We start from the raw sequence: 15157 nt of genomic DNA, 5'->3' as shown, positions 1-15157 counted from the left end.
TTCCTCCCTCTTTCAGGACAACAGAAGGCAGGCAGACATGTCACAGCCACCCACTCAATTTCTCTTTATTTCACTTGCACAACAGCACTACAGCATTTGCTCCAGGAGGGAGTTCAATCTGCAAAGCCTACAAGAGTGCTGAAGCCTTATCTCCCTCACTCAAACACTCATGCACACACACACACACACACACACACCTCCACACCCACACACACAAACAAACACACACCACTCTTAATTAAGACAAAGGGGGCGCTGTGCAGTTTATAGCGTGGGCTGTCTTGGGGTTTTGGAAGAGATCCTCAGTTCCTCCCCTGAACCCCAGCCAGCAGACCCTGTGAACTCAGCCGCTGGGGTCGGCCCGTTCACCGCCGTCTCCACTCACACCATCGGTCAACAGAGGGGACTCAACAGCACATTCATTCCAACTCCAACCTATTTCCTACAGAGACCTGGAACTAATTATGACTAACAAAACATCAAATGGTGGGGCATGCAGATCAGAGAGAGGCAACCGCAGAGAGGCGTTCGCCTAGGCCATCAGCCTGTCTCTTGTGATGCACGCGCTTTCCGTTACCTTGAAAGAGCTGTGCACCAAGGTTTCGTCCAAGTCGATAACCACGCAGTTCTTGCCGTAGTCAGATATGGTCATCTCAGGCAGGAGGTTCTGGGCTGGGGGCTGGAGAGGTAAAGTACACAGGTCACATGGGTGTGAGGCGTGCGGGGCGGCGGGCAGAGGAGCGATTTGAGTGACAGGAGAGGTGATGAGGGACTCTTGGAAGCTTCTGGAGGGTGGATGCTCATCGGGTTGGGAGGGAGGATGCATTGCTGGTCAAATTAGAACAGGCCACGGCCCTTATGCTAGGTGCTGTTAAGTGATCAGGCAGCAGTGTCCCTGGGGTAATGAAATAAACTGATCCCATGCTTTTAAATGAAACCACACAGGGTTCCCTCAAATACCTGAAAGGAATACCTTTCACACCATGCTAGCAAACAAACAAAAATGCGTATGTGTGCATTATGTACAGATGTGTCCAACGACATTGAGAAAACACAAGAAACAGCCTCAATAACACAAATAACTGAGACGTAAACCTGGTGGCCTCAGGGTTGTTATTATAACAAGGCGGAAAAAACAAGATCACATCAATGAACTGCTGGAGTTGACATCAGATGCAGTCAATATCCTTTCATCACTGACCACATAATAGGAGCCACAGCATAAACATAATTGCATTATTTTTTTTCATTGCATAGAACGATTTTACATTTTAATGCAAGAATATATTTAGAAGACATTTCATCACAGTAATTTTTCACATGCATGATAAAAATATTTAAACCATAATTTAGAATATATATCATTTTTAAGAAATTAAATGGATCATTTTGGGCCAATAGATCAAAATAACTGCTTCTCTGAAGTCCAAAACAGCCTGGTAGATTGAGGTCAGTCCAGAATGGCATTGCCATTGTCACCATTGCCAGCGGGCAACCCTTTGGTCGAAGGGTCCACTGCTGCAGCGAGAAAGGTCATTGGCTGTGTGATGGGCTTGCCCCGGCCTTAGTCAGCCAATCCCAAATCCACACGAGAGGATGGAGGATGAAGACAGGACAGGGGAGGGAACCACAATGGCACAGTCACAGCCTACAGGAACGGCCACACTGATTTATTCCCAAACCGACAATCCAAAGTCTGATAGGAATGCAAAGTTGGCGAGCCGTGGATGCGATTTTACACCACATCACAAATCAGGTCAACATTAGTCATAAACAAGCATAGTATTATTGTTTTTATTTAATTATATATAGTCTCTTTCATAAAATGTGTGATGCTAAATACTCGTATCTCTGTGTCTAAAACCACCACGCAATGCATCCTCGCCTCCCAAAGCAATATATAGAGTCAGCGACACAATGGCTTGCATTGCAAATGATACCATAGCTCATTATATTTATGATCCTGAGAGGGCAGTATGACAGCCAGCGCGGTGTTTAACCCCATTAAATAAGGACGCGTTTCCATGCAGCCCAGCCCTGCCGCCCATACACACGCATTCATGTGGAAACAATCGCGCATGCAGGCACACCGAGCGATTAAAGGCTCCCCAGCCAATCTGACCTAAAAGCGTCTGGTGTGCGCGTCTGGGGCTCTCCCCCTCCCCCCGTTACGGTATTCCAGGCTCCGTACCGCGCTTTCGGTTCCCCTGGCCGAGCCGGCGGTAAAGCGATGCCGAGGACCGCCGCGTTTCTATTCTCGCTGCCTGGCTTCGCAGAGCCGGGCCGAGCCCGAAAGCGCATGCAGAGCGGGGTACTTTACCTCGGGACCATGCATGCCCAAATTATATATCGCTTATGACAGGACCGCTCGGGTTCTGCTGCGTCTCACGTGTTCAGCCCGAGCGTGCGACACAACGAGCGGCGGATCCCGGTCGTCTCCGAGCCAAATGGGGGATTGGACAGAGGGCCAGGGCTGGGAGGGAAGGTCAGAGTCCGGAGCCCGGGGACGAGCGGCCATGTCGAGGGGAGCGCCGGGCGACTCGACCTATCAAAAAAACAAAAGCCAGGGTTCTTCTAGGTCCCGACCGCCAACCGGACAGCTAGCTATTCAGGGCAGGGGAAGCGCGCACCGGGCTCGTGCCCAAATTTCAGCTGTGTACGAGGGTCAAATTAAGCACAGGGTCGTGGGGATTACTGTTATTTATTATTTACGTCTCCGTTACATTATTTATTTGCTTTTGTAGATGGTCTCGTCCTGGGCGACAGCCATAATATCATGTTTATTTGGACTGCTGGATACTGAACTGAAGCAATTAAAAGGTCGAACCTACAGACTTGAGTTTCTGAGTCACTGGACATGATCTGATTTCAAAACAGCATTTAAAACCTTTTTTTAAAATGATCTCGTCAATGAGTCATCACAACTTTGACCATTTCAACACTGGAGTGAAGAGCCCAAGGTCAGTGGAAGCTCTCCCATTCAATTACACTCATCCCATTAGGGGAAGGAATTAATTTACCACTTTGTTGAATTGCCGTTAATCTGAAGTGGCATCCTCATAAACTCAGTAAAGGAAATGACAAATGAAAGCCAAAAAGGTCACCAGCTCAGGCAGAGTTGACCGGGACACAGGAGCTTTAACCGTCTCTACACCCCAATAAAGTATGAATGATGTTCTTTGGAGATTTAGCATGCAGCTTGGGCCACTGACAACATAACAGGCATTCAAAAAGAAGAACGTAAAATGATAATACATACACTGGGGATGGGGACGACCTCAACCTGGTCACACTGGGGAATGAAAACAGAGACAGGGAGAGAGAGAGAGAGAAATGGAGGGAGAAAGGAGAGAGAAAATCAACACAGAGAGAATCAAACACAAAAAGCAGAGGGAAGAATGGACAGCGAAAGAACAAATTTTACCACCACATAAGACTTGCGTGACATGACAGGGACATTCTCTACACCCGAAAGCAACGAACACACAGAGGCCATACACACAGATCCACCTGTATGCGCAGCACCAATGGGGCAGTGATGTTGCTCAGCTTACTGACTTAACACTGCATGCTGCCAGCTTCAGGTATGACCCGACGGCACCAACATAGCAAGTACACACATAAACATGTACACGAGTTTAACGCAAGGCAGCCTTCTGTGTATATAGTCAATGGGACAATGGGCGTGTGTGTGCAAGCTCACCCACATCCAAACTGACAGATCAATGGTGCTGCTACCCAGGCATCGAGTGATTGTGTGTGACTTTACGCTAACCGGCTACCTTGCATCTGTGCAGGCACACGTGTGCGCGTGTATGTGTGTGTGAGAGAGAGAGTGTGTGTGACTAAAATGAGTAAAGAAAAATGTGTTTTTAAATCATGATACAAGTACAATTGGTGGCTGCAGGCTTTTACACAGAATAAAAATAACCCTTGTGCTTACAAAGGATGAAATTTATTAATAAATCACTTCTTATAGGTTGTTCGCTGCTGAAAGCTTGTTTCCTCAAAAATGACATCAAAACTGAACCTTCATTGAAAATCCTTCTAGAATGTGCTTTTCAGGAAAGCCCAAGACAACAGTTAAGATTTTTATGCACAAGCTGGACAGATACTGCACCAAATGAACAGAAACAGAGCAAGAGGGAAAAGGAAGAAGAAATAGACAGAAAGGGAGAGAGAAAAAGGATGAAAGGGAGAAAGAGAGAGAGCTAGGCAGTGCTGCTTCATAAGGATGGAAGCCAGAGCAATCGCCTTAACAGACCGTTCTTAACACATCACAGAGTCCTCAGTGTGCGAGGGGTGTGAGATCCAGGGTCTGGGCAATCCATCACACAGGACACAAACAAGGGCCACTTTATAGGGATTAAAGAGCTTGCAGTACTTTCAGAGGGCTGTGTGTGTGCGTGTGTGTGTGTGTGTGTGTGTGTCCATGTGTGTATGTCTGTGTGTGCACGCGAGAGCGTGTCTGTGTGTGGACGGATATTGAAGTCGGAATTTCAGGAAACATGCCCATCTAGGCCTAGCTGGCAAACCAGCAGAGTTCAGCGAGTGCAGAGCAGCCGGGAGGCTAGTGGAGCCGAATGAGAACGTAGCACTGCCTCAGTGGGGGGCCTAAACAGAACGGGCTACACTTTCCCACCTCAACTTCGCCTTCTTGGATTTTTTTCAGTATAGACTGTACATCTGTATGCTACTGTCACACTATCCCAGTATTCGTCCTGTCCCGTTGGACAAGCCAATCAAACTCCCACCCAGAGAAAAGCCTGATTGTACTGGCTCCCGCCTACAGGCTACATCCAATCATTCTCTTTCTGGCCGGTCGTGGCGTGAAATGGCCTCACCTTCGGAAGCGTCCCATTTTCCTCCGCCGGTGGAGGCAGGGAGCTGCCGGTGTTGTTATTGGATGAGGGCGGTTCCACATTGTAGTTCTGGAAGCAACAGAAAAAAGTGCTGAAGATACCACGACTCCTCTGTTTCTTTAAGCTGCTTTTCGACTGGGAAACTGAAAAAGAGCAAACACAAAAGAAATTGAAATGGAAAATTTTCTTTAATTTCCCACAGAATAGTTATGTTCACTTCTTCTATGTTCTATCTCCAGTTTGTATTATATCGCATGACTTTAATTTTTACATAATTATTTTAATTTCTCACTCTGGCGGAATGATTTAGAGTACATGCCTATTTATACAATAATGTAGGTGACTGGCTATTTCAGCGCGTGCATGTTTTTGCACGTGCTCTTGTGATTGTAGGAATTTCAGATTCATTCATATATCAGGTTTCAATAATATTTATTGAATTACAAAGCCTGGCACAGTGGTTTGTTGACTATTGTTCAATCTGCCCACTGTACCAACATCCTCATGTTATAGGTATGTAAGCAGGTATGATCATTAGTGGTAGAAACCATTGACGGAATATAAAAATTCATCCTGAGACTAAAATGAAAACATAAAAACTGCAGAGACATGAAAGCAAAAGCATTTTTATTATAAGCTGCAGTACTGTATCCGACCACCAGGCAGAGCCTTTCCTTTCTTGGACACACACTTACATGCACCCCCCCCCCACACACACACACCACACGCACACGCACACACACACACACACACACACGCACACGCACACAGATGCACTCCCCCAGCACTCATGCGTGCAGACAGTCACCAGCCGCACTCATCTGTGTGCTGCTGAAAAGATGAGGTGTGACAGCAATGCACTCCCTGCCCCTGTTCCTGCTGGAGCCTGGCTATCAAATAAAGACAAAGCAATGCTTCCCCTCTGTCCACCAACATATGTCATCCATTTTGCCTGTATCGCACTATGCATTTCCTTTGACTGTCTTAACAGCAGGGCTATTATCTACAGTAAAAGCACCTAAAGGATATGGGTTGACTGTGTGTGCCTGTGTGTGTGTGCGAGTGTGTGTGAGAGAGAGAGTGTGTGCACGCATGTATGTGTGTGTGCATGCATGAGAGAGTGTGTGTGTATGTGTGAGAGAGAGAGTGAGTGTGAGAGAGCGAGTGTGTGTGCGTGTGTGTATGTGCGTGCGTGTGTGCATGCATATGCGTATGTTCTTAGGAGGGTATGTGCATGCTTGTGTGATGAAGGTAAGAGTGTGTTAGTGTACGTCTGTGTGTGTGTCATCGTTGTGTGCAAGTACAATGGGAAAATAGTGTGTGGTGGACAAGAGAGTGCGTGTGTCTGTGCGTGCAAATGTGTTGGGAGCAGTATATGTTGATTTATATGTGTGTGGGTGAGAGGCGGGGCCGTATGTGTGTGCGTGTGTGGTGAAGAAAGAATGAGTGACCGAATGAACGCGTGTGAGGTTTTTCTAAAGTGCGGGGGGAGCCAAGGTGACACCTGGTTGACTTCATTCACTGAATACAGATCAGACATTATGCAACGGGCGTGTCTTTCGCTCTGACACTTAACAGGATGAATGCCACACAGTTTTGCACACAGAGAAAACATCGCATTCTTTCTGTGCTCTGCGCCATTTACTCAGTTTCGTAAATATGGTGAAGGCCTTACAGACTGTATCTAGACAGGCTGGATTTCAACAACGCTGCATGAATTTTTCACAGGTTTTGCTTAGGTCCTGAATGCCTACGCAAATGTTTCTCAAAAATAGATGTAGCTCCGATGCTCAAACCAATGCGCTGCCATTGATGTATAATGCATTTATGCAAAACTACAACTGCAACTACAAAAAAGTTTGGTTTTTGGTACAATGGTAATATTGTTTAGGAAATTCCAGTAATGCTGCCTTTTTTAAATCTGTGGATCACATATTGGGGGGGTTGACAATTGCAGGCAAGCCAATTAGACTCAAACACAATTGTGCAGCTGAAGGGTTCATTTGAGGTTCTGCATTGTGAGCCAAAGCAATCACAACAGCAGTGCTTTTTACACTTTAGCATCCTTCTAAATTTAAAGCTTAGAAGTGAGAGGGATTTGGCTAAAAGACATTTCTCAGTTTCAACACTTTTCACATTTCACACACAGGTATATGCTTGGTTCACCCGCATGGTTCACACACCTCAAGGAATATTTTGACAAAGTCTAAGCCAATAACACACAGCACAGCAGCTAGCTTAGCGGTCACAGCATGTGTTCTCAGCATGTGCAATATGACTGAAAATGGGCAAAGTCTGTACAATGCTTCAATAAATTTAGAAGGCTATTGTGGCTTCAGTGGTGTGGATGGCCATGGGGATGAGGCTGTGAAAACAAGTGTAAGTGTATTCACTCCTAGCTGCTTGAACTGAATAGACAACCTTCAAGACAATGCTGTCTGGTACTGAGGAAAAACTGAAGAGACAAGATACTTTTGAGTAAAATAATGCTAGTTAATGTTACATTCTATATTTCTGGGTAAGTCTGCTTACGTAGATTACCCAGAAAGTAAATGTAGGGTGATTTGTGGTGTTGGTAACCAGAAATGTTGCCAAGAACAATAGTGACCGTCGTTCCAGTGAAGCAGATTCGCTTAGTTGTTAAAACTCAGGAGCATTTATTATACAGAAAGCCAGCACACAAAAATGTTCCATTCAACTGTTAGAGTTTGTGGAGTTTATACAGTTACATTTACATATATTCAAATTTGTGCGCAGAATACAGCATGAACTCTGATTGGTTGTTTGTTATACAGAGTTGCCCTATAGGCTGCAATTTCTACCATTGTGTCTTATTGGTTGTCTTTGTAAAACAATGGCGGACTCTCACATGCACGTGAGGTTTTGGAATACACAAATCTGTCTGTCTCCTACAGCACAAACTTTCTGTATCCTAACAGTGGCAACAACAAAACATATAAAAACAAAAAAAATAACCTGTATATGTGATTCTCTGTGTGCACATATACCTTTCACGTTGTTATATTTTTCAACTTAGGAGCAGCAAACCCCAACAGAAAAACACAGAGTAGTGGAACAATAATATTTCTCTGAAGATGTGAAATTCTTCAGAAATGCAGCGGCAAATTAGTTGGAAGTGTGTTTACAAAGCCAAGAGTGATGCAGTAAGCTGTCAGGCAACTATAAATCACTACTTATGAGCAGCAAAGTCTGTGGAAAAAAGTTAGGATGAGAGATTAAAGTGGGAAGCAAATGCAGCTAAGTCATTTTTTTTAATGCGAGTGTGGGCTTCAAAAAAAAAAAAGGAGCGTAATTAGGAAATTACTTCAAACAAGGTTGTTTATCACTGAGCTTCTGAACACAAACACCACTTCGCAATTAAGATTAGTTTGGGAACAGTTTGGGAGATCACACGTTATAGCTTAGAACAGGGGTGGCCAACCCTGGTCCTGGAGAGCCGCGGGGTCTGCTGGCTTTTGTTTTTACTCAGCGCTTAATTGATCAATTAAAGCAGTTGATTACACAGTTAACTCACCTCACCTGGTTTCTTTTGTCTAAGTGGTTGTTGTATTTAAGGTGAAAACAAAAACCAGCAGACCCTGCGGCTCCCCAGGACCAGGGTTGGCCACCCCTGGCTTAGAAGATCAGATCTGGTGTGGTTTTGATGATCGGTTCTGGTATGGTTTGGAATCCGGTAAGATTCAGAAGGAACAGAATAAATTCCGTCCTCCCCCAGGACTTTAACTTGAAGTAACTGCAGCTGAGGCTCCTGTGAAAGCTGACACAGACACAGGTCAGAGCGAGAGATGTCACGGTCACAGTCTATGAGAGATATGTACCGTAACGCGGCTGAAGTCACAGGGGGGCAGAATGGGGGTCCCGGTCACCCTGCGGGGAAGATTAAGCGGGAGCTGCTCTGCCCACCGCTTTGCCCCATTGGACACCCCAGTCCCTCCGAGTCTCTTCCTCAGCTAGCAGGCTAGTCCCCCGCTCTGAGACCACTCTATTTTTTCCCTGCGCTATTTGGTTACCCGCTTACTGTAGAAGGCTGGGAGAGTAGCGGGGAGGGGGAGAGAAGTGGGCGGGGCAAGGCAGCAGCAGGAAACACAGCGCAGCCTATACAAGAACCGTATTTCTTCCCCGCCCCTCCGATACCGACGCTTCGCTTGGACGGGACTTTTTTTTCTCAAAAACATGCAAACAGCAGTGCTCAAAGTTCAGAGCCAAGGCATTCGTGCCCTCCGGACGTCCTCTTTTAGGCTCACTGCCGGCCACAGGAATGCGGCTGGAGTCAGCGTGTTCGGTCAGGACGTGAACCCGGGTCCCGAGAACGACCACCCCCCGTCGCCCAGAGAACGGATCAAATCTGACCTACGGCACCTAACAGAGCCCGGAAACTTCTGTGAACACATACAAGCTCCTTTAAACACACACACGTGAATGGCTGCAGCTACTGAATGTATTAAACTTATGTTTAATACTTTTTTGTAGTCATACTCTACCTAAATATTGGTAATGCTCTACAAGTTCTCAGCTTATGACATGCCATTCATAGAGAAAGGCCCATGGTGTAAAAAGATTTTCATTTTTATTCTGTAAACACAAAATTGCACAACTTTGCCTGTAGCCTTTGTTAGGTTATGTCACTGAATAAGAGTTGCAGCTTAAAGACAATTTTCAGCAAATATAAGGGTTTTGAACTTTTAAAAAAAAACTGTTTATCCAGCATCTTAAAACAGAACATTAAAATGTGCAAGACAACTTGTCTTTAATTGTGATAAATATTTTAAAGTTTTTTTTCTTAATATCTAAAGTTATGTATATAAATCCTGTGCCGCTGTGCACTACCTTTTCAACTGCCTGTGATACGCATAGCTTAAGGCTGAAGTTGACTGTATTAGTGTGAAAGTACCTCATTGCAATCAATTCTGATTAAATGAGAATGATGAAGCCTTATGTCAGGTGAGGACAGCAGGATCATTGGCTATGTTCAGATGCAGACTGAAGAACGATCCCTACAGATTGCATCATGGTTCCCCTCCCATCCTCACCCCATAACACTCCCTCGTTTTATACCAATTTAGGTCATGGTATTTCTATAGTTTTAAGTTGTATTCTTGATGAACACACTCTGTATGTACTGAATAATTAGTACTTAATTAGTACTCTTGGTTAGCATAGTTCACTTGCACTACTGCTTTAAAGATGTTGCATCTTTCCTCGGTGTTCTGAGAACGCTGCCATTCTGGCACTATTGCTTAGTTTAATCAGGTGAATTTCTCCCATATTGTTAGCACCTCTTAATAAGAGTGTCTGCTAAATGAATGTAATGAAATGTAATGTAATGTAATATCAGGGAGCAATCATACCTCATCAGTGATTACTGTAGAGCTACCTGCATGTCAACTCTCTGACTGGTTTCCCTTTGAAATAATAACCACTTTTCTACTTAATAATTAGTACTTCTCCTGATATGGTTGGCTAATCGGATGCCGAACTTCAAATTCCAGAAAAAAAAGCTATTATAAAAATTCACCGGGCGTAAAGAAAATATGTTTTTATTACATGTAAGATAATTTAGTCATGCGAAGTCATAACATCATTCAGCAAAAAATAAAAAAGAGGCTGAACATAGGATAGGCCTGTCAGATAGGCTATATCTTCTGCTGAATGGGCAGTATTCCAGTACAGACAGACACAGAGGAAAACATAGAGGGAAGGAAGAAGAAAGAGGGGACTGACCAAACAGAGCCAACATGATTCACAAAGAAAACAGGAAATTCTACAAATTCCGGGACGGAAAACACAATAACCATCACACCGAAAAAACCCACTGGACCAAAAAATGTGCAGGCGGCTTTATCAAAACCCTGAATGTGTCCCTCTTCACTCTGCTTATTTACAACATATTACACCGGTGGAATGTAAGTACCACTGTTGACATAAGTCTATTCCGACAGGAAGTACAAATTAGCCTTACCGGTGTACTCATTTTGAAGACATTAAAACATCACATTTACAGCTCTCCCCCCTCCCCACCAGCCATTTTCACATGAGAAAAGGTGGACTGTGTTCAACACTGAGATTGGAATATAAAACTTACAAATAACTGTATTTCAACACTTCTTATAGGCTATTGGTCCAGTAAAAACCAATTAAATTCTCATATGAAGCAAAATGTCATCAGATATTAATAGGACACCAGCTCTCTGTGGCTCCTTAATTTACATACTCTTCTACAACTAACGTATGCAGTGGGCTGACCTGGTGTTACTGGCTGAGCCAACAGGCCAAAAAGTGACAGAAAGAGCCATGATTGGTCATAAGAAGGTCAAGGTGAGCCCCCACCGCTCGGCAGTTTAATAATTCAAGACGGAATCGCCCCTGGTTTTAAATGGCATCTGTAAAAAAGAAGCAGTGGTGAACAGTGGCCGTCATGTCGAATCCAGAAGAAAACTGAGCAAAGATCAGCTCTTCTACATCAGCAGGGCAAGAGAACTACCCTAATCTCTGCTTGTGCAGATTCCTGACGACAGGAACTCGCCCTGGGAAATTCCCAACCTGTTTCTCTCAATATGCCACCTACACAGCACCACAGACTGTATTAAAAAAAAAATTTAAAAAAGCATTTTTAAGGGGTGGAAGTACAGTTTTCGTGCTGCCATGTTGCACAAATTGGAGCCAGAGACAAAGTAGGAAAAAGGGGGGACTCTATATGTGGTCATGATGTGTGGGCTGGGTCCAGGCCATCCACAAAGCCTGCGAGATACTCTCCTGTAGACAAAGCTGCATTTAGGAGCAAAAAGAACTGTTAACTTCTGAATTTGACCTACTTCAAACTGTATAATAAGCAAGCTGAGCTAATGTATTCCTAGAGGAACACATCAATGCTGGTTTAGAATTCTAGGCCATCCAAAGGTTCCTTATCAGCTTAACATATAGCTTCCTACTGAACCCAGGCATGAGAAAATAAATATAAAAACATAACATCTGTTGATGAGAACAGCCAATTCAGCCCATCCAGGTTTGTCATTTTGCCTGCTGTAGAGCACTCAGCACTGTGTCAATATGCCATACTCATACAATTCTCATAATAACAGTATACTTCATGCTCTATCTACCCATAGGTAACAGAGGAAAACACAAAATGTATCATTTCAGAGTAATGAATGGCCTAAGCTAAACACACCCTCCTCAACTCTGTTCATTGAACACAATTGTGCAACTGATACATATTAATATGATATGTCTGCGTAATCTATTCTGACACATATATATCCTATATTATATAGGTATATTATAACCTATAATCTACCTACTGTTTCTAAGTTAGATCATGTAAAAAAAGAAAAACACAAAAAAATGTCAAAACATGCCACCATCCTTGAGGAATATGAACAGAAAGATTGGTACACAATAATAGGAACACTGTTTAAAAAGGAAAATTACTGCATCAAAGATAATCTCAAAATTCACATTATTCTTTGAATTTAAAATAGAGTTATTTTAAAGGGAATCAGAAATAGTAGAGAATATAAAAAGTAGGAGTAAGGCCATAAGCCAGAGACAAAACACAGAGAAGGAAAAAAAAAATGAACAAAACAACTGAAAAATCAGTTCAAAACCCATAAATCCAAAATTTGGACATGTGAATGTAGAATAAGGTGACTACAGGGCACCACAAAATCAAAATAGCTAATCTCAGTAATATGCTAATCAGTAATAATAGCTAAATAGGTAATCAGTAATAAGTACTATTCTGTGTACAAAAACCCAGATACTTGGCTCATCAAGAATTCAAATTTAGAGCCCTTTCAGATCCTAATTCTGGAACAATGAGGCACTGATAAATATTTCAACCCACTCTAAACATTTCAGCAGGTTAAACTGGGGCAGACAGCACTAAATTAATTCTGCTATTTCTCCCAGTTAGAGCACAATATAATCATTAATATAAAAAACTAGACGAGCGAGCACCATGGAGGACATGTCTTATTAATCATGGATGGAACGCTAACACTTGCCAGTAGAATTTATCAGCAATCAAAATGCTGCCTTGCCAATAAACCCAAAATTACCCGTGTTCATGACAGCACAAAGCCAATTCAGCTCATGATTTTCAACTTCTGTCAGGCTTTATTTCCTCACAATGTGGCACAGCAACATCACAAACCAAGATGAAAATTAACAAAAAAAAATCTCCACAAAGCAGATTCAGTCATATCCGTTTAATAATGTAATCCAGAGGGGAAGGCTGACATGCAAGACTGCAAATGGAGTGCAACTTGGCATGACAGTTAGAAATAGCCTACTGCTTGGTGTCTTTGGCAAAAACTAAACAAAAAAAAAATCCAAACAAAAACACACCTTGCAAAGTGAAAGGATTATGGGTATGGGGTCAGTGATGTTGACAACCTTCACAAAAACTGCGTGCTTGCCGCTGTGTTCTGCGTCCCGCTGTTCTGTAATCTTGGCAGCTTATGAGCAGAGCACCGCGGGGTACAGCCCAACAACACCAGATTAAAGCAGCAGCTTCTGGCCTTTTCCCATTGAAAGAGCAGGTTTGATCACAGCTCATTCTAACTGCAAAACGAGCAGAAGTCCTTCGGCGGTCCCGACGGTTTGAAGCAGTTCCCTTTGTTCCTTGGCCTCTCCAAACTGGCCATTTTATTCTGTGAGATATACACTTTTGAAATCAATTCAAGCCTTTCTGTGAAAATGAACAGAAAAGCTCCAGGTTACACCTGGTACCCAATTTAAGAGTATAACAGGTTCTTGTCGAGGCCTGAAAATGATACTACTAGTGCCCGACAGCAAACAGCGGAAGAGGATTTTACAGCCAGGGCCAAATTAGGTGCAGACTAGAAAATAATGAGAGAGGAGAGAAGAAAAAAAGACAGATTCAGCCATTCAGCTATCTCACTCGATGAAACGTAACACGAGCCTCAGCCGGGACTGTTGAGGTTTCAGATGGTTTGCTGGGGTACAGCTAATTGACCGATGGCACACCCTCTGCTGACGATTATACAAAGCCTGGGGAGTAATGCGATTGTCACATGCCATCCACACCCACTTGAGTCTCAACCGCAATGGCAACAGGGGATGAAAGACCTGGGATTACTTTGGCCAGTTGCTTTTCCCTCTGTTTGGCCTTGGTCCAGTCGACGGTTTTTTGTGTTGCCCTCCGGCAAACCTGGGATCAGTTGTTTGGAAAAATGACTCTGCAGAACGGGTCAGCAGGGTAAAATGCTGTACAGCTTGTTTCCCTTGACCCCAATCACAGATGGACTACCATTTGTTCTTTTTGAATGAACCTTGAAGGTGAATTGAATGAATTTCAACACCTCCATGTAACATTCATTCAGTTCATCTTATATATTTTTCAACTGCTGGCAGACCAGGTTCTCAGAACATTTCTAATGTTTCAAATTGTATCAGATGCCTGTGTAAACTAAGGAGTTTAAACTATAGAGAATATATTTCAAATACAAATCAGTAGACTTGTATTATTATTATAATAATTATTAGCGTATTATTAATTGATTGATTTATAATAAACAGGATGAATTAAATGAACAAGTTTGGGGCCCTCATGTGGAGGGAACCCAGTAAGTACTGTTGCCCCTGCTGGTCATATGAAACTCTTAATCAAGTGGTAACCAACCCTGTTCCTGTAGATCTACCATCTAGGGTTTTCATTTCAACCCTAATTTTGCTATTTGTCTAATTTGCAAATTAATTCCACTAATTAGCAGCTCAATGCAGATCTTTAGCTGTTCAATTAGGTGTACTTTGCTAGGGTTGGAGTGAAAACCTGCAAGATGGTAGGCCTCCAGGAACAGGGTTGGTTACCACTTCCTTCCTCTCTTCACACAGCCTGCACCACAGAGCATCCCCAGAGCCGATCTCCCTTAAACAGAGTTAAACCTGAACTGTGCTGAATTAAACACACTGATCTGTTCTCCAAGGTGCCTTTTCCTTTTTTCAAAACCCTGCCTTTGAAAGGCCTGCCCGTAGGCTATGGCTGACAGCCTTGCCTCCCCATCGTCCTCCTGAGCGCTCTGTCAGCATCCCTTCGCTGACACCTCTGACGCGTATGGAGAACGACGGCAGGGAGGAGAGCTCTGCACTATTGCCTCACCCATCTTTCCATCCGCTGTGGTCCGATGCCCCGCCCCCTCACCCGTGGGCCAGCCCTTTCTCCTCCCGTTAACAAAGGAGCTGAAGAAATGGACCAATCAGCAGCGCCGATGTTCAAACCGCCAGAAGGACCCACAGCACCGCTGCCCCTCCCC

The 15157-nt window shown here is 43.8% G+C and overlaps 1 protein-coding gene across 5 annotated transcripts in view; it reads right to left on the bottom strand.

Annotated features, from left to right (window-relative positions):
* Window positions 1-15157, bottom strand: part of ctdspla (CTD (carboxy-terminal domain, RNA polymerase II, polypeptide A) small phosphatase-like a) — a 42249-nt gene that overhangs the window by 9194 nt on the left and 17898 nt on the right. The window contains exons 2-5 of one of the 5 annotated variants that reach the window (XM_064331043.1): window positions 4845-5005; window positions 3260-3292; window positions 2390-2545; window positions 578-679 (exon numbers count right to left, since the gene is read on the bottom strand). In XM_064331043.1, the coding sequence (XP_064187113.1) occupies window positions 578-679; window positions 2390-2545; window positions 3260-3292; window positions 4845-5005 (452 nt within the window). The remainder of the gene's footprint in view (window positions 1-577; window positions 680-2389; window positions 2546-3259; window positions 3293-4844; window positions 5006-15157) is intronic. The other 4 variants (XM_064331048.1, XM_064331044.1, XM_064331046.1 and 1 more) reach the window with 4 other exon arrangements.

Source organism: Anguilla rostrata, chromosome 4, assembly GCF_018555375.3.
Source record: "Anguilla rostrata isolate EN2019 chromosome 4, ASM1855537v3, whole genome shotgun sequence".
Taxonomy (NCBI): Eukaryota; Metazoa; Chordata; class Actinopteri; order Anguilliformes; family Anguillidae; genus Anguilla; species Anguilla rostrata.
This window is presented reverse-complemented; position numbering and strand designations above follow the sequence as displayed.